The sequence below is a fragment of the Glycine soja genome, chromosome 13 (assembly GCF_004193775.1).
Source record: "Glycine soja cultivar W05 chromosome 13, ASM419377v2, whole genome shotgun sequence".
NCBI classification, from domain to species: domain Eukaryota; kingdom Viridiplantae; phylum Streptophyta; class Magnoliopsida; order Fabales; family Fabaceae; genus Glycine; species Glycine soja.
In genome coordinates, this window is record NC_041014.1 from 2,080,018 (window position 1) to 2,100,965 (window position 20,948).

Genomic DNA, 20,948 nt, shown 5'->3' on the forward strand with positions numbered 1-20,948 from the left:
GAAATCCAAAAAATTCTACATATGAAATTTGTTCCTAATCAATCTCTTAGTTCATGCAACCAAGATTCAAACTAAAATGACTAATTATAATTCCTTAGTGATTAATCCTTGAGTTCTAAACCAAATCCCTAATTCCTTAGGTGATTTGACCTAAAACTCAGAGCTTGATCAGTGAATATAATCTTTGCAATGCAAGCATCTGATTTCATCCCTAAAATCAAATTTGCACAATCTCAATTCAGATATAGGATTTGAAGTTGTTTCCACACAATCCAAATCACTTAAAGTTAGGTTGATCACTCCTAACATGCATCTAAGCATAAAATTGAAACAAGATCACATTAACAAAGAGAAATGGTAAGAAAACATGCCAAAGTTGAGTATGTGAAAAGATTGTATGACCAAGTGAAGGTGCAAATTGCAAAGAAGAATGAAAGATATGCCAACCAAGCCAACACAAAAAGGAAGGAAGTGGTACTTGAACCCGATGATGATCCTGGACATTTGAGGACAAATGTTTTCCTAGAAGGAGGGAATGATGAGAATCATGAAACTGGCCAAATACAGGCTAAAGGCCCAAGTGGAAAAGGACGAAGGCCCAAATGGAGAAGGACAAAGCCCCCGAGTGGAGAAGGATGAAGGCCCAGAGGCAGAGACACTATCAAGACTAATAATTGTTGCTGAAGGCCCAAACTAATTTGAAGGCTCAAGTTAAATAAGTTTTTAGTTATAATTTATTTTTATTGTAATTTTGGCCCAAACTGTTTAGAAGGCCCATGTCTATTTTTATCTTTTTGTTTAGATACACTATAAGTATTTGTTTTTGTTTTCAATACAAAAAAACTTTTGGCATTTGATAAAATTTGGTGAGAGTTTCTCTCTGGGTTCCTTGTTGAACCAATTATCAGACTTATCAAGGTAATCCTTGTGGCGTCTACCCAGACTTATCTTCCTTCATCGGAAGTGGCGTCTACCCTGACTTATCTTCCTTCATTGGAAGTGGCGTCAACCAAAAACTCTACAGCCTGTATCAAGCGATTCGTGCCCCGTAAGGTTCACATCATCTGGTATTAGAGCTTCGGCTCTTGATACAGGTTCTATCCTATCCTATTATTTTTCTTTGTAATTTGTCCAGGTTCATATTTTGTCCTTGTTCTGTTATTTGCGTTTTTGTTTACATCTTGTTTGCGTCTTGTGTTCTGTTATTTGCGTTTTTGTTTACATCTTGTTTCGTTCTTGTTTGCGTCTTGTGTTCTGTTATTTGCGTTCTTGTTTACATCTTGTTTTGTTCTTGTTCTTGTTCTTGTCACGTTCTTGTTCTTGTTTCTTGTGTCTTTCACACTTTGTCAAAAAAAAAAAGTTGCAAAAATTTTGAAAAAAAAAGTGGGTGTTTGATCTTTGAACACGAAATTGAGGCATTTAGAGGTGTTTTTTTGGAAAGAAAATCGTGGAACAAATCCCCTTATCTAGATTCTCCTCTGAATTCTGAGCATTTTGATATATAGTGGGCCTCAAACAGACAACCGTAGCAAAAGTTATGAGCATTTGAAGTTTACTTGTCATATCTGTTATTTTATCTGTTATCCTATTTGTTATCTTATTTGTTATCATATCTGTTATCAAAATTAAATCTAATTTGTTATCCAAATCTGATCTATTATCCAAATCAAATCAAGTCAAATTTTTTTTTATCCAAATCAGATCTCTCACTCAACAACTTGAAATCTAGCTCATTTGGATCATGAAGCTGAGATTTTCAACCCCAAATGATTTTTGTTGTAGCAAGAATAAAATTCACTTGAACGAAATTACAATATAATCAAAGAACTTCTATACTTGATCTTCATGCTTCTGATCCTTGCTCTCTGTGGCGAGACTCTACTTAACTTAAGGTTTTCAGCTTGCAAATTCGCTATGATGAGGTGTAGCTTCGTTGTGTCAAATCTTCACCAATGGTCTTCTTCCGTTGTAGCAAGATTAGGTTTGCAGCTCCTCATTCCTTGAAGCACAAAATTTGTTCCTCCTCATTCCTTGAACCACAAAATTTGCTCCCGTGACATCCAATTTTATCACAAAACATTAAAAACTGTATTTTTGGTTTCTAAAATGATTTTATATAATTTATTGACAAAAACAAAAATTATTAACACAAATCCTAAAGAAAAACTAGGATAATTACTCACAAAATAAGGTGTGAAAAATAATTATCAGTATATATCAATTAAAACCACCAAAGCATGTAGTAAGCTTTCAAAACTTAGTGACATTCCAATTTCTATAGGTCAAATTTTATTCCTGATGGTTTTAGAAAATTAAAGCCAAGATTAAGAGGAAAATAAAACTCAAAAGAAAGTTTGAAAATGAAAAGAAAATATAAAGGAGTAAAAATCTATTGTGATGGAAAATTCACTTGAACTTCTAATAATTTCTCCTCAAGTGTGAATGTGATTCTCCATATTACTATATTTCTTTAGTACAACTGTTCACTAATAAGATATATTGTGATCAATCTTATCATGAGAAAGATTTTTTATTCAAAGATCTTACTTTTGATATCACATTTTCATCCAAGATGTTATGACATTTAAGATATGAATTACATTTTTTTTATATACCTTTCACTTATCTGTGTCTAATTAAATATAAATCTAATCCTTTACACTTGAATTTTTAATATATTTTCACTTTAATGATGGAGAATACTTGATTTTTTTTATAAATTTAAAAGTTTAATTGATAAATAAATAAGATGAATAATTACTCACCCATCAATTAAAATAATCCATTTAATCCAATTGATTTATATTATCCTTTTCTAAATTATATGAATTGAATTTAACTTTACCATGAATGAATAGCTAGGTTGAATCATAGATTAACAATTTATTTTGCCACCCCTACTCTCTTAGGGTAATTTCTGTTTTTAATATAGGGAACATCCTTTTACTTTACATAAAAAAAATATGGCATCGGATTTGGGGGAGGAAGTGCCATGTGGTGAGCTCAGATATCTGCACATGGCTTCTCTAATTTCTAGCTTTTAAACAGTAATTAAATAATCAAATGCTGGGAAGCCAGGGTTTAATTGGATGAATTTTTCAAGAGAATCAGTGACAAGGCAAGCCACTGAACTGTTGCTAGATTAAATTAATTCACTCTTTTGGGGTTTTTAATTCAATGCAGCACTTGGGAACCGTAAATCTATCCTAACTTAAGCCACTTGCCAGTACTAGGCCTTGTGAAAGAAAACAAAAACAATTGTTTTTTACTTGTTCCCTTCTTGCAAACCACTTTAGCTTCATCTTCTCCCTTCTGTTTTGAAATCTGGTTATTACTTTAATTAATTTTTTGCTTAGGATGTCAACAACGTAATTCCACTGTGAAACTTGCTCTTGAAAACCCTTAAGCCTTAGTTAATGCCTTGGTGAATTTCTCTTTCTAAAGTTCAATCTTAAGAGAAGATGCATCTCAATTCAATCACTGAACTGCCAATGTTTTAGTACATGAAATGTTCCTTCTTATCTATTCCTAAGTAAAAAGTCCTCTTTATTATTTTACTAATTATTTTTTTTTCTTCTCTTGATTTGCTTTTTCCTCCTTTGATAACACTTTTGTGCTGGGGTCATATCATACTCATCATAGCCAGGATAGGCTTTTTGAAAATTCTTCATGGGGTGGTGGAAAAGCAAAGTAGCACACCAAATGCTTCTTTCATGTTTTTGCATATTCAGGAATATCACAATATTTACACCCTCATGGATCACTGTTCCTCTTGCTCTCTTGCTGCTTTTTTCCAGTTACAAACTGGTTGGATTCATGTTCTTCTCCTCTCTCCTCTTCACATCTCTAGCACTGCTTTTGTCCACTTTTCTTCTTATCTTCTGGAAGCACAAGGCAGTACCAAATGATGAACTTGCTGAAGGAAATGGTTTCATTTTGAGTACTACTACTTCTGAGGAGAAGATCTCACATGGAAGGGAAAGTGCTGTTGCTATTGCACCAACCCCAATGCACAAGAATGCTGAAACTGTTGTGACACAAGCAAAGGAAAGTGAAGAAGTTAGTGATGATAAATGCCAAGAAGAAGGGTTGTTTTTGTCCACTTCTGAAGAAGTAGATCACACACTTTCTGATGAGTGCTCAGATGGGACAATTTCTGATGAGGACAGCCTCATAGAGATTGCACTTCCAAGTGGACACTTTGTGGGTCATAATCAGAACAAAGAAGACTCCAATTCCAAGTACAACAACTGCTGCACCTTGCAACAGAAGAAGAGGGAGTTATCAAGTGCTCATGAGGCCCTTTTCAACCAACATAGCCTGATGGAATTCTTGGCAGAGTTTAATGAAATGAATGAGGAAGATAACTTGATAGAGATTGACATAGCCATGGGTTCTATCAAGTGCTCAAGGTTTGAAATAGAAGCATAAACTAATTAAACTCTTTGTTGTTTCATGCGATATATATATATATATATATATATATATATATATATATATATATAATTTTAATTACAAAAGGCTAGGCTTGTGCAGCAGTTTGAAGCTGCTGTTGTTCTTCACAAGCTTCGGATACTCATTAAAGTGATTGTATTATGACCCTTTCTTTTTGACTTCTTAATGCTCATAAAAAAAGAAAAGCAATATGAATTAAAGTTGAAGAAAGCTGGTCCCAGTTAACGGAAATTCCACTTGCTAGCTAGCAATTTGCTTTTTTCTTTTCAGTACTGCCCATCGATTTTGGACTGTTTAATTGCTATATATCTTTCTTGATCAAAAGACAAACTTCGAGTTTAGATTAATTTTAAATTGAATATTAATGGAATCATGTTCTATATATAATATACTCTCTTTTGTAGCTTGAAACATAAAATACGCTGAATCTGATGTAGCAACAATCAGTTCAGTGGTAGTAATTAAATGTACTTTACTGGCTAAAATTACTTTATCTTGGTTACTTTTATAACAATTTAGGAATTTTGTGAATATTAGTAGCAGGTGGGACTTGCGAGTAAATGCTAAGTTAGTAGCTAAAATTATTTTATTTTTGTCACTTGTTTACAATTTTTCTGAATATGGTTCCATTATTCAGAATTGTAGACAGTTGCTTCTTCTCTTTCCAAACGTCTCAGTGCGTTTTATCAGCGCCAGCCAATCAAGTTATTCATTCACTTGCAAGAGAACATCAACTTTTTAATTTGTTCCAAGCTGGATTGAAAGTCTTATTATGAATGAAATGATACAAGTCTTTTTTTTCTTTATATATATATATATATATATATATATATATATATATATATAGCACAGGGCTGTTCAACTACTCACTGAATTATGGGTCGACGTCATTCATTCTTCATGCTCTGAAAATTGCGTGGAGTAAAAGGGTTGGCACGTGAAATTTCTACATTAATGAAATATGATTGGGAAGGTCGATCAAGTGTAACTCCTTAGTTGATGATATAGCCAATATGGTTGGTCACAAGCTTTAGTTCTGGTCTTTCATGAATTCTCTCTAGTGTTCCTTCGCCTGCATTTTTGCTTGTACATATGGCATGATAGCTTTAAAACTTTCTTCAGCAAGTGATTCTCCTTCGGGGTAGAGGTTTTAATAAAAGTAAAATTCAAAAATATAAATAAAAATATTTGAAATTATAAAAGAAATATATAATTATATAGTTATTTCATATAGAGAAGTAAAAAGTAGTTTAGATTTAGGGGGAAATAATTAATTTGAAAATGTAAATTATTTGAGATACAAAATAAAAAAATAACTTTGAAATAAAATTAAAATAATTAAATGGAGTTTTTTTTTATCAAATGAAATAACTATTCTTACGTGTTTTATGGAAAAAACGCACAAGGTTCAACCAAGGTTTAAGGTGATTTTCAACTGGCAAAGTTCGAACTGATACCACATATTGCATGACGAAGAGGAAAATGTAGTAGTGACACTAACAAGAATTTCAACACTCAAGCTAGGATGTGCTTAATGAGCATGAACCACTCCATTCCATCAACATTTTGGGACTCTACTCCCTCGGGGCTCAAATATAAGAGAAAAATCAAGTTTTTTTTCATCTTATCCTTCAATGGAACTTGTTATTAGGAACAAGAAGAAGTCATTGGAACTAAAACCTCAATTATATTAAATGAAGGATATTTTAGAAATAGTACTATTAAGTATTTCTTAGGATCAAATTGTAAGGAAATTTCTTAAAAAAATTTAGCAATTTTGCTAAAAATGAAAAGTTAAAGACAAGTAACATTTTGGATAAACTTATCTCAATGAAGTGTAAAGATAAACAAAACATAATAGAGTACATTATGGAGATGTTTAATCTCACATCAAAACTCAAGTAACTCAAATTAGATCTTGGTTAGGACCTACTCGTGTTGGTTGTTGTCTGTGGAGTTCATCATTAAGTGATCTTAAAAGATTCATCTTTGTGAACCATGAAAAAAGGATTGTACCGGAGGTTACTGAAACCTTTAGATGACAATTGAAAATTGAATTTTATTTAAATTTTGGCAGAGGTTAATTTTATTATTTTCAAATATACAAAAAAAATCCAATTTTATCCCAATTAAAAATAGAGATAAGTTCCATCTAAAAGATAATATAACAAAGTCTCAAATAAATCAAAATAAAATCCAATTTTCAATTGCAATCTAAAAGTAGTTCTAATAGAATGAATTCTTGCTTATCTTTTATCATCACTTATCAATCAATTCCACATACAACTTTGGAAATCTTGCTTACTTACGTGAGCAATAACAATAGAATGAATTCTCCTACAAAGTATCCTTAGCTATAAATGTCAAATTAACTACAAAACAAACTAGAGTAAGAAAGTTACATTTCTTTACATTTAATATATAATATTTGGGACATTCTTTCTTCATGTGCCACGACTTCTTAAAAAAGTAGTAGGTAACTTTCTTCTTATTCTTTTGATGAGAATACCCTCTGCATCACTCTTAATTTTCTTCATTTTTTATTATGAGATGTTGAAGATAAGTGAGTGTTTTCAGTCTTATCTCTGTGCAACCTATCTTCCTCTTGCGTATAGTGACATGCTATAAGCTCATTGAGGGATCATTTGTCGTATTGAGTGTATAACTCACTTTGAACCGAAGTGGGCAGGAAATGAGATCAAAACTAAATGCACAAACATGTCCTCACCAAGCTCTAACTCAAGTGACTTAGTTTTGATGCAAGATTAGATATATTCGTTATGTTCCTTTTGCCTTGAGTTAAGGCAAAAGGTTAACCATCTCTACCTTTTAATTTTCAAAAATGTATTGCACAATTTCCTCAAGAAACATCCTTGCACTTTGATCCTCAAATACGGAGTATTGAAATACTCATGAAATTGAGTGATTCATGATTTTTAAACACATCTAGTTAAAGTGCTCTCACTCCTCAATTTAAACCTCTTCTTGGTTTTCTAGAGTAAAAGGGAGTTTCTTTGCCCTTAGTGTTAAATCCAAATCCATATAACCGAGCACAACAACTTCTTTCCAAATCTTAAAATTTGTCTCATTCAACCTTGAGATACTACTTGCTTGGACAGAAACATTAAGAACAATAATTAACGATATAAATCAAGAACAAAAATTAATATCTTTATATATAAATATGCAAGTCACGTAGAGTATATACTAACAAATGTACAAATAATTTGCATAATAGACTCAATAGAAGATATCCAACACAACATTAATGTATAATTTATGATATTCTTAAAATGCAATGATCAAATATTGATCATTAGTTAGATCAAATAATAATCTTTCTTTTAAACTAATTATTATTTACATATAAAACAGACACATTATAATTTTACATATTTCTCATCATAAGTATATTATTATTTAACCAAATTGTATTTTTTTTTTAACTTGAGCACAATTCATATGAATAATCTCAGATTAAAATTTATGTAATTTTAATTAAATCAATTTATAGATTAAAAATTGATCTAACAATATATTGTTTCAATCAATTTAATAAAAAATTACTTGACAAATACGAATAAATAAATGGGGAGGGTCCTTATTTGCCAAATTTACGTCCAAACATCACAGCATTAGATCAATCATAAACAACGTCACAGCAAATCAATAACGCTATTCATAAATCAAGATATACGCTATCACAATTTTACACTAGCTATAAGACTATTATTAGGCATCAATCGCCGATTCGGAAATCTCATCTTTTGATTCATGAAGAATTGCTTTATAGGATGGCTAATTGTTTTCTATGGATAAAAAGCTGGAAATAATAAGCCCATCATCAAATAAGGCTAGGCTATGAAGAATTTCTAGGTAATTATAATCCTATGAAGAATTAATAAGCCCATCATCAAATAAGGCTAGGCTATTTTTTCTTTTTTAGGAATAAGATCATTTCTATTAATCACGAAAAAGAGGCCAAATAAGGCCAGGTTATTGATTTGTAACATACATAGGCTTATTATATTATACAGTTTACACTTTCATTGGAGAATGTCAAATCGTTCTCAGTTTTTATTTTTATTTTTTAATTTTCAAAACCTCATGCTTAGCCTACCGCTAATGCCTAGATGTCTGAGGAAATCATTCTAAGAATCAAACTAAAAATAATAATACACCATCCAAATAAATCTACTATCGAGATTAAAAAAAATGTTATTGATTTGAGATCTAAAATGAGGAGGGTGTCGCTCACAATAAAATAATCGCATCTTGATCAGATTTTTCTAGATATTAATAAATATTCATATACCAATGCAATATTTTTTTTCCAAAAATTAAATTAAGGTTCATGTAAATTAAAAAAATTAACCAAATTTTATCTCACATCAAATAGATCAACAAATTAATATGAATCTCAATAATCTAACCATAATAATCACTTTGATACAACATAGAATTTTAATAATCTTTATAAATAGTAAATATCCACGAATACATCATATTAAACTATTAAGGTTCTTAAGTTTTAAGGAATGAAGATTTGAAAATCATAGCAAAATCTAAATAATGGTCACGAATTTCTTTCTTCACGTGTCATTGTTTTTCTTCAAGACGGAAAAAGGAAAATATGTTTTCTTAATTTGGTATATTGAAAATTATAGTCATACCTTTTAATATATTAGGGTTTTGGTTATCATCTAACGGACCAAATTAAGTTTTCACACATTAAGCCCATATTAATTCTTTTTTGAAGCAACCCATATCAAATTCTTGTTAGCATTCTAATGGGTGACATTAAATTAGATAATATATATTAAGCTCATTTAATAATAGATAACTAATATAAATATTGTAATATAATATATGTAGTTGATATTAATTAATTATGAATTATAAAATTATAAAATTCCTTATATTTTTTTGGTGGGAAAAATCATTAGGTGCACATGACCTACATGACACTTAGTTACATTTATGTGCGGCATGTGAAAGGTGTATTTTTTCTCTGATTCTGCAATATTTCTTGATTCCTTCTGCTCATCTTCTTTGCTGTCCATTTCTAAAACCTTCTTGTACTTCATTCTCAGGTGATCGTCATTAGCTGAGTGGAGATTGTGATTGCTGCTCTTTACCTTTAATTGTCTTTCCTTTTCTATCTGAGAACCTTGTGGATGTTTCTTTTCAATTTTCCATTGTAATTTCTCTAATTCTGTTTCAAGACTACTATATTGTTTCATTGGTGTTTTCATTGTCATCTATGGCCGAGCACAACGAGCGCACTCGTCTTTAACAACTCCAATCACAAGTTGCAACGCTAACAGCGTGGATGGAGGACCAACGTTCCAGGGACCAGCAATTACAAGATCGTTTCGATCAAATGCAGAGATCCATAGAATTGTTGATTCAGAATCAAGCGGCGGCCACTGGTGGTTTAAGCTCAAGCGGAGGTACTCTGAATACTCTAGTTATCCATTCAGTTCCGATTTCATCTACTACAGGTGTGAAGGAAATTTCATTGGGTTTTTCCCATTTTGATGGCCAATCACCAATAATGGAGTGGATTTTTAAGGCTGAGAAATTCAATTATCACCACACTCCTGATCAGGATCGTGTGAATATTGCATCCATTCATTTTGAGAAGGATGTGATACCTTGGTTCCATATGCTTCAACGGTTACAGACGGTGAATACATGGGCTGAGCTCCGACGAGCATTGGAATCTCAATTTGGACCCTCACTATTTGATTGCCCTATGGCTGAGTTATTCAAACTTCAACAAGTTGGTACAGTTGCTGATTATTATTTGAAGTTTATGGGGTTAGCTCATCGCTTTGAAGGTTTGACTCTTGAGGTGTTGCTTAATTGTTTTATTAGTGGATTGAACAAAGACATCTGTAGAGATGTAGTTGCTCAAGCTCCTGCTGATTTGCTGCGTGCAGTTTCCTTAGCAAAATTGTATGAGGAGAAATATGTTTCAGTGCCTAGTCCTTGTTCTACCCCTATTACACCTTGATATTCCACCTTATCTACTTCAAATAATCATAATACTCAAAATACTGCCTATAAATATCTCATTAAAAATAATTTACCTCCATTACTTCCTACTCCAAATGTTCCTCCTATTCGAAATAACGATGTTAAAAAAATAAGGCCAGCTGAAATGCAGTTGAGAAGGGAGAAAGGTTTATGCTATTTTTGTGATGAGAAGTTTTTATTCAATCATAAGTGTCCTAATAGACAATTTTTGTTGTTGCAAGCTGAGACTGATGATGCTAAATTGGAGTTTCATGACAGTGAAGACAAATTTGACGGTATGGCTGGAAGCTCTAGTAATGTAGAGGTTATTAATGCCTATACAAGATAGTTACCTTCGCTTCTAGTGAGGACTGTTCCATTCTCACATTATCTTCGATATCACCCAAACTCCTTTCCTATAATGAGCGCCTTGTACTCTGCCTGGTTTTTTGAGGCTCTAAAGTTGAGCTTGAGGGTTTGCTCTAGGGTGATATTGTTAGGGCCTTTGAGGATGATCCTTGCCCTACTTCCTTTTGCGTTGGACACACTGTCAACATAAAGGTTCCACCAGTCTAGGGTGGTTTCCAACAATCAAATAAACTTTCAACTAATAAAAAAAATTAAAAACTATCATATTTTACTAAACATAGCCATATTATATAAAACTAGAAATTAACTTTTTGTGTGTCTGTGAATGATATGAAAAACGTCGAGCTTGGTGAATTTGATTACAAAGGCAACATTTTCTTCAATCTATTTGCTAAGATATGTACTATTTGGTTGCATCTAGGAAGTGGAAATGGAGGGTGGTGAGGGAATTTGCTAAGTTCCAATTACCTGTGTTTTTATTACCTGTTTCAGGAGCTTTCTTGGTTGAAAATAATTGGCCCTCATATTGCAGATTATGATAAATTACGATTGAAGTTTATGCAGGATGGTAGATTCACCCCTTTACAAGGAGACACAAACTTAACCCTAGGCACAACCCACTTACATCATATCAGAAGAATGTTGCAAACTAATGCAGTTGCTGAGATTTTTACTATGCAATTAATTGAGCCAGTTACCTACGGATATGGAACCAGAATTAGTCTTGAAGTTGCACTCATCAAAGACACATTTCCAATTCCAACTGTTGATGAATTATATAAGTCATACGGATTTGAACTTGTGACTTTTGCGTTATTAGCACAACGCTCTAACCAACTGAGCTAATAGGTCAATTATATTATAAAATAAATAATGCTGTTATATATAACAATAAAATTTCTAATGTATATTTAATGCGCATGTAAATTTAAATAATAAATTTTGTAACAATTAATTTGATATAACTTATACGATTAACTAATTTGTATGTTTTTTTTAATTTATTAATAAATGAATTTTTTTAAATAGTACGACTCATACGGAAAATGAAGTTTGAAGCCACCAAATTAAAATTCAAACATGTTTTTAATTAAAAATTCAAAAGTACTTTCAGAGACACAAAAAGAATAATACGTAATTAAATTCAGAGACCAAAATATCACCAAGTGATTAAATTTAGGGACTAAAATGATAATAAATTTTTATATTGAAAGACTAAATTGAAAAATTAATTTTTTTTAATACCTAAGAGTCATTATGTAAATGACACCATTACGAGTCACTTTATCATTAAAATATCACATAGACATGATTATTTAAGTTAATAGAAAAAACTAATAAATATAACTAATTAATCATATTTTTACACATTGTAAAATAAAATTTGTTTCCTATCTTTGAGGAACTCAAATGTTGTGGCCTAACAAATTCAACAGAGAGGAAAGTGGATATTATCCTAAAATATAATTAAACTTGTGGAGGAGGGTGTATTATTAAATACGAGGGGTTAATATGTAAATAAGACCGGTTAACCCCATAAGTAAATAAAATATAGTATTTGCTAAAATGGATCTGTTTTGTAGACTGAAATTGAAGTTAACTGGAGTTAGGGTTGAGCAAATTCCAATTTCATTGTTGACGTTCGTGGTTGAGAGTTGGAGCGTTGTGCGTCTGGGATTGTGCTTGAGTGGTGGTGAATCGTTGGTGCATTCGGAGTTTTGGACGATTGTGATGGGCATTGTTTTTGGCTCCAACACTCTCTCCTGCGTCTCACTCTCACGGGCAATGAATAATGAAGTTTGATAGAGCAGATGCCCAATCAATTTTGTCGCATTTTAAGAGCAAAGACAAACAGATTAAACTTAAGAGCAAGTAATTAATACTAAACATATGCTCGTTCTCCTATTCTATCTCAACTTCCTTTTCTTTTCGTTTAATTACCACTTGCTGCATGTGGTTACTCGCCATTTCTCTCACTAAATATAAGATCAAGAAGTTTAAAAAATATACCAAAAATTGCTTAGTGCCTCATTCCTTCAATCACTTTGCTACTACTAGCTTTTCACTCTAATTGGGGTTTCATTTTTGTCTTTAGGTATTTGTCTGAGTCTTTTATCAGGGAAGATGATGTAAGCATTTGTATTTTAACTACGGTTACTTGCTCCGCTCTTTGAATGATGATTTGATAACCTAATAATAATAATCATTCCAGATGTTTTATGAGTATGTAAAAACTCATGTTGAAGAAGCCTTTGGAACGCACCACCGCATTGAACCAGAGAATCATGTCACAGAGGACGATGATGTGGATTTGATGATGTGGATTTGATTCAAATACCGAACATTAAAAGGTTGATATCGTCATCGTCGTGTCTTGATAATTTGACTACAAAGGGTCTCTACCTTCTTGCTATGGTAGTTACTGGTGGTTCATTCTATTCTGAAATAACTCGTTGCAAATTGAAAAAAGGTTATCAAGGGTTCTCTTTCAAGTGCTATAAGGTCTGTTAAGAAAGTAGTGACAGTGGCAGAGCTAAGAAGTTTACAGCTTCTCATAGAGCTGAAGGCTGTAATATCAAATAGATCCATACGCACAGCTTTTGTAACTTTTTTGATTGAATTTCTTTTTGACTGCGGTGATATGGACAGTGTTCCAAAGTCTCTATCACAGACCCTAGATGTTATTAACAGAGGCTCTAATAGCTGCATGAATCATGTATTATTCAAGAAGAAGTATATTGAGGAAGAAGTTGACTGCATACTAAACATGAGTGCTTTGACAAAACAAACTGTATTGGATTTGTTGCCCGATGATGAATTTGATAAGGACTTTACTGATGCTTACTTGGAGCAATTGGAAGAAAGTGATTACAGCGGCAGCAATGAGGATGATAATGATAGTCAACCTCTGGAGGATATACACAATTCAGAAATGAAACATCTGGTTCAATGAAATCATTTCGTGAAGCAGAAAGTATTGGAGATTTTGCGCCATTTGAGGAAAATGTTTCATCCTCCCCACTTACAACTAGTGATAAGTTGATAACTGTAATACGGTGGATTTGGAATCCCAAGTTCACAACACTCAACGCTACATTTTTACTGACCAATGCCAAAGAGAAAGCACAGAGCATTTTCCTACATTTATGGCCTGCAAAAACAATAATTCTTCAGTTGTGTCGCCTGACAGAGAATTGGACGGAAATGTTGTAAAGAGAAATGATTTTTCTGAATCGGATACTAAAGTACATGCAACAGACACAGCTAATTTGTTTTGTAAGGAGAAAGAATCCATGCCCACTAAGTACAATGAATGCAAGAACCAATACCTCACTATCGAAGATGCTTGTGATAAGACAAGTATGCTTGCATATAATCTCATAGGTCATATGTTGGAAGAGTTTGTCATGATTGAAGGCATAGATTTAAACTTGAGCAAGAGTTTATACCTCAGTGGTAACAATCACACTGAAGATGTTGAAGGTATTGAAACTTTATGCCATCTTACCTATTTTATCCAGAACATATAATATATACCATACTATTTCTACCAATTTATTGCTGCTAAATGCAAGAGCGATGAAGCAATGAAGATTAGTAATCAAGGGTTCTCTTTCAAGTGCTATATGGTGATCACTAATCTTCATTAATCTCATATAATATATACTAGTCTTCCTTGTGCACTGGTTTAATCTATTGTGAATAACATCTAACTAGTGATTTTGGCATACATTTATCAGTTATGAATATAGAGATTTGATAAGTTTTCTGCCTTCCAAAAAAAAAAAAAAGAGATTTGATAAGTTGCATCCAATACTGCCAGGATAATTGTGCAGTCTACATTTATTACTTTGTTCTGTTACACGCTACTAGAGTATACTTACTCCGTCTAGTATCTTTACTTTGTGTATTATGTTATTTGTTGTTTGTAAGCTGTCAATTAGTTGCAAGTTGTTAGTGAGCTGTCAATTAGTTACAATTCTAACTATAGTTAGTTAGTAACAGATTAGGTTAGTTAACTGTTAGTCTCTCTCTATATATAGAGATGGCACTATCCTTTTGTAACTTGTCTTTCTTTTTCTTGATCAATGAGAAATTAGAGATTATCAAATTCTATTATGTTATCATAGAGCTAGGTTGCGATCTGCACCATAGATTTTTTTTCCGATCTTCGATCGTTTCCTTCTTCTCCTCTTCTTTGATCCTAGATCGTTTTTTCCTCCACCTCCAGCTTCTCGCCGATCTACGAAGAAATGACTACGCCTGCTTCCACCGATGATGGAGGTGGCAATCCTCCGCCAAACGGAGTTCTCGTGCCGCATTATCAAAATTCGGTGCACATGAACTTCAATCACTCTAACACAGAAAAGCTCGACTTTGTGAATTATCTTTTCTAGGAATCATAGGTTGAGCCTGTGATTCGTGGACACTATCTTCATCACTTTATTGTGAGCCTACAAATTCCAGAACGGTTTGCAACTCCTGAAGATCGTGACTCTGGTTGTGTCATTCTTGAGTGTCACGCCTCGAAGCAACAAGATCAATTGCTTCTCTCATGGCTTCAATCCCCCATTTTTGCTCCCATGCTTCGAAAGTTCATTGGTTGCACTAGTTCATGGCTTCTCTGGGACAATATCCACCACGCTTGAAGATGTTGAATGTATTGAAAGTTTATGCCATCTTACCTATTTTAACCAAAACATATAATATACTATACTATTTCTACCAATTTATTACTACTAAATGCAGGAGGGATGAAGCAATGAAGATTAGTGATCACCTTGCTTTCCATTTTTTTTCCTCATATTTTGAGATGAAATTGAAATGAGGTTTTGGAATAGTAATGACAAAATAACCAAAAAAATCATGTTGCTACTAGTCTGCCTGAAACTACAAGAAACACACTAAAGGAAAGGTTAAATAGTGTGTATATCAAAGATGTAAACTTTTTGCGATATAAAGTATAATATGGATAATATTGTGTTAAACATTGGTTGTCTACTGAGGATAAAAGATATATAATGAAGAACAATATGGTAGTCCAATGATAGATAAAAGGTTCTTAAAATAGTTTTCCAAATAATCAAACTTTTGTTATTCAAAAATAAGAGAGACAAATAGAATCTGAATAAAATAGTACATGTGCACTTCCCTTTTTTGTGATATTCAATCTTTTAGGCTGAATGCGGGAGTTTACCTTTTGTTAGTGTGTTATATTGATGAGCGCTCATTGGATATAGTGTGTTGGATGCTAGATTAAACAAAACATACTTTCTATAGCTGTGGACAATACTTAATGTTGTAAATTTCTTTAACATAATAATCATGTCCACTTGTCAAAACTCATCAGAATATCAATAATTTATATTAATTGTTATGCATCAAAATTTAAGGTAGATGAGACGTGTGGTTGTTTAGACCTAACAATATTTCCCTTTTTAATGATGACAAACAATACAAATTTTGATTTATAAAGATAAAAAGATTTTTAAGAAGAGAATGAGAATGTAATGCAGTTAAACTCCCCCTAAGTTCAATCATGATAAGAAGATGGAATATGATAAAAGTTGCAACGAAATAATAACATATAATAACTAAAGAGAGAATATATACATCGAGTATATACGAAAATACTTCAAGACTACTTTTATTATAGGATGTTCACTTTTTAATTACATCAAAATTCTTATTTCTCCCTTTTTTGTCATAAGCAAAAATGGGTTTGAAGATAGAAAGATTGAATAACATCACAATCAGTCTTGAGATGGTGGTGGAAAGGTTGTAGGTGGTGGTGGTATCGGAGCCAAGGGTGGCAATGAAGGATCAAGAGGTGCAGGTATAAGAGGTGGTTGAGGTACAAAGGCAGCTGCAACAACAGCTTCAAGCATAGACATTTGAGCCTGTTGAGTGTTTTGCAATAGGAAGACATCGAGGTAGGAGAACTGAGTTGTAATGGCATTTTGCATAGAGAGAGGGAATTGCTCATTCTCTTGGCATTGGCGTTTGACAAAGGACTCCATGGCTTGGCCAATCATATCATGACCTTGGTCACGAGTGACGGTGGCAGATTGCGCATAGTTGAGAGGAAAGGGGCCAAAACTGGTTGAATAAACAATGACAACAACATGTTTGCCCTTACCGCGAGAAGTGACCTCATTTGAATTTGTAGACTGCTTGGATGCAAGATTTGGAATATGTGGTTTCACTTCATAGCTACATTGGACGCCTCACCAGTTTCATCCATGACACCAGTGTTTGTAAGACCAATGATGACTCTACGCATAATGGTTTCGTCCACAACTTTAGCAGATGCTTTGGCTTGGATGGAGGCAACAACTTCTTATGTAGCAACGACAACATCTTCTTACAATCCATGTAGAGTTTGTAGGCCTTGGATCTTCTTCATCAATTGAGTCATTTGCTTCTTAAAGATCAATGACAGTGGAATGGAGAAGGAAAAAAAGTGATTGGAGACGTCACTTCAAGGAGAAGATGAGTCAAGAACAAGTTCATCACCATAGGAGGCCATTGATAAGAGCTTAAAGGTAGGAGAAGATGAGTGGAGGGAGAAAGGGAGGCACGACTTTTATGCCTCAAATGAGGTCTGAACTTTGAAGTCTAATTTCTCAAATGATCAAAGTTGAAAAACTGCACACACAAGGCCTCTATTTATAGTTTAAGTGTCACACAAAATTAGAGGAAAATTTGAATTTCTATTCAAATTTCACTTGAATTTGAATTTATGAAGCCAAATATGGAGCCAAAATTTCATTAATTATGATTAGTAAATTTAAGCTATGGTTCAACCCACTAATCCAAGATCAAGTCCAAGATTCTCCATTAAGTGTGCTTAGGTGTCATGAGGCATAAAACATTAAGGACATGCACAAAGTGTGACTATATGATGTGGCAATGGGGTGTAACAAGCAAATGCTCACCTCCTCCTTAGGTTGGTCCAAAATTTAATTGGATTGAGCTTCTTCCAATTCAATTAAATTTTTCTCCCAACAGACACATCAAATAGTACACTTAATGCATGTGAAATTACAAAACTAGCCCTAATACAAAAACTAGTATATGTGTCCTAAAATACAAGGGCTGAAAAATCCTACATTACTAAGGTACCCTCCCTACACTATGAAGTCCTAAATACAAGGCCCAAAAATAATAAAACTCTAATCTAATATGTACAAAGATAAGTGAACTCATACTTAGTTCATGAGCACAAAATCTACCCTGAGGTTCATGAAAACCCTATGACCTTCTCTTACATCTCTGGCCCAATATTCTTGGAGTCTTTTATCCAATGTCCTTGGGGGATAAGATTGTATCATCCCCTCTCCCTTGAAAAGTATTTGACCTCAAATCTAGAGGTTCTTGAAACTATGGGCTTCTTCCCTCAACATCTGTAAAAAGAATAAAAACATATATATTAGTGGTGTTGGGTATGTTAGAGTAGGGTAAGTTCTGAAAACCACTTTCCTGGATATCTTCCCATGAGAGAACATGGTTCCTTACCAACTCAATCAGTGGTGTTACAAGTATAGAAAAGTATGGGACAAACCTTTTGTAAAAGTTTGTTAAGTCATGGAAACCCTAAATTTCCCTTATACTTGGTGGAGTGGGCCACTCAGGAATGACTTTTATTCTCTTAGGGTCCGTGGAAACCCCCTGATCACTATTTAAAAAAAATTAAGGAAAGTAATACAAAAAGATATATTTTTCTGTATTTTCATGTTGATTACTCCTACCAAAAAGTACGACAAACCTAAGGTGTCTCATATGAGCACCTAGGTTTGTATTGAAACCAAAAATAAGAACAAATCTACCTAATGAGTCCCTATGCATACGAATCATGAAGATGTTGGATGCATGGGTGATTTTACAAAAGAGGGTTGCACTACTTAACACATTTATCATACCACCTATCATAGGAATTTGATGTCTCGTAATACCTATTTTGAGCACCAATAATGCACAAAGATTTAAGCTCTTATAACCAAACCCTCATCCAACAACTCCTCTACTTGAGGAATAAACTCAAGCTTAAGAGGTATGGCAGTGCTAACAAGTGTTCTTTTACAAAGGAGAAGATGTGGAGGTTGTCTAAGAAGGGAAGTTCTTTAATGTTTATCTTTATTGCAAAATAACTTTCCTTCTTAGCTAACCTCTTGGAGGAGATACTTACTTCTTTACACTCTTCCTTAACCATTAAAGGTTGTTCTTCTTTTCTTTTTCTATTCTTTTCCTCATCCCATTTGAGTTTTATTTGCACTTGATCCTTAGCTACCTGTGAAGGTGTTTGAGGATGCAACACAAATTTAGTGCCAAGATGGGTGAGGGTAATCTCATTAGTTAGCCATTGTAAATGATCTTCCTATCAAATTGCCATGGCCTTCCTAAGAGAATATGCCCTGCTTTCATGGGAACTATATGACAATTAACTTCATCCTTATATGTCCCAATGGAGAAAAGGTACATTCACTATTGGTTAACTATCATTTTTCCTTTTTCATTGAGCCATTGAAGTTTATAAGGTTTTCAAGCAAATCAAGCATACACATTTTTTTGTTGTTCTGGACGTGTATTTTGATGTTAATCTTTATCACCTTTGATTGCTCATTTCTTTTCCTTTTTTGTTCATTCTTTTTCCATTATTTTTGTCCAAGTGTCTATTTTATCCAGTTAAAATTTCATATCAAAACTCGAAGTATTCAAGTCATAGCAGAGTTAAGAAGACAATGTGCCAAAACTGACAGCAACCAGAATTTCAACCTAGAAATCAAGAGTAGTGTTTATGTTGCTTAAGGCTTGAATAGTTACAATTTGTGTTTGCTTACGCTCAATTGTCTTAGATAACACAATTTAAGAGAGCATAAGACTTATTTTGATTCACAAATCCAGCCACAACTCAATTTCTTCATAGGCATCATATAGGAAGCTTAGAAAACAAAAAAAAAAGTTCAACAACAAGACTACTTCTAGGAATTGATTTAGAACATGTTATGAACTGAATAACATACATGAATTAGACTCAAAATTCAAATGATAGGCTAATAATTGCAAGAATACATGAATAAATGTATCTAGAATTCAATACACAAAATTAAAATTCAACACAAACTTAGAACATAATGTGACAATTATTATGACTAAATATGACTCTAAGATAACATGAATGAAGTGATTTACACTTAGATTTTTGTGTTTTCTTTTCTAATCAATATTTTTCAAGAAAATTGAGATCTAAAGGTTCAACACAAGAAGATTATGACTGATAAAAGATAGAACCTAAAATCAACACAAAAACATGATTCAAGAGTATATCTATAATATTTGAACCATAGAAATGCAAGAACAAGTGTAGATCTAAGATTTAATCCGTTTATTTTTTTGAATCTAATCTAAACAACACCAAACCACAAGACAATGGTGGAGATACATGGAGAAGACGATGAAGAACAAGGAATTAAAGTGAATTGACCAAACAAAAGATAGAGGAAGCAAAAGAATATCACCTAGATGAAGATGTTTTTGATACCACATGATGTAGCTCCATGTAGAGCCTGTAGGCCTTGAATTTTCTTCATCAATGGAGTCATTTGCTTCTTGAAGATCAATGACAGTGGAATGGAGAATGAGGAAATGTGATTGGAGACGTCACTTCAAGTAGAAGACGAGTCAAGAACAAGCTTACCACCACAGGAGACCATGGATAATAACTTGAAGGTAAGAGAATATGAGTGGAGGGAAACAGAGAGAAGGCGACACAAATTTTATACCTCATATGAGGTCTGAACTTTGAAGTCTAATTTCTCAAATGATCAAAGTTGAAAAAATGCACACACAAGACCTTTATTTATAGCCTAAGTGTCACACAAAATTGAAGGCAAATTTGAATTTCTATTTAAATTTTACTTGAACTTCAATTTGAATTTGTGGAGCTAAATTTGGAGTAAAAATTTCACTAATTATGATTAGTGAATTTCAGCTATGATTGAACTCACTAATTCAAGATGAAGTTCAAGATTCTCCATTAAGTGTGTTTAGGTGTCATGAGGCATAAAGCATGAAGGACATGCACAAAGTGTGACTATATGATG

The 20,948-nt window shown here is 33.1% G+C and overlaps 1 protein-coding gene across 1 annotated transcript; it reads left to right on the plus strand.

The window, feature by feature from the left end:
- The first annotated feature begins 3,314 nt into the window (after positions 1 to 3,314).
- LOC114381943 lies at positions 3,315 to 4,684 on the plus strand. The gene has a single exon (XM_028341175.1). It carries the CDS (start codon positions 3,670 to 3,672, stop codon positions 4,429 to 4,431), a length of 762 nt encoding a protein of 253 aa, XP_028196976.1. The 5' UTR covers positions 3,315 to 3,669; the 3' UTR covers positions 4,432 to 4,684.
- Positions 4,685 to 20,948: the final 16,264 nt, after the last annotated feature.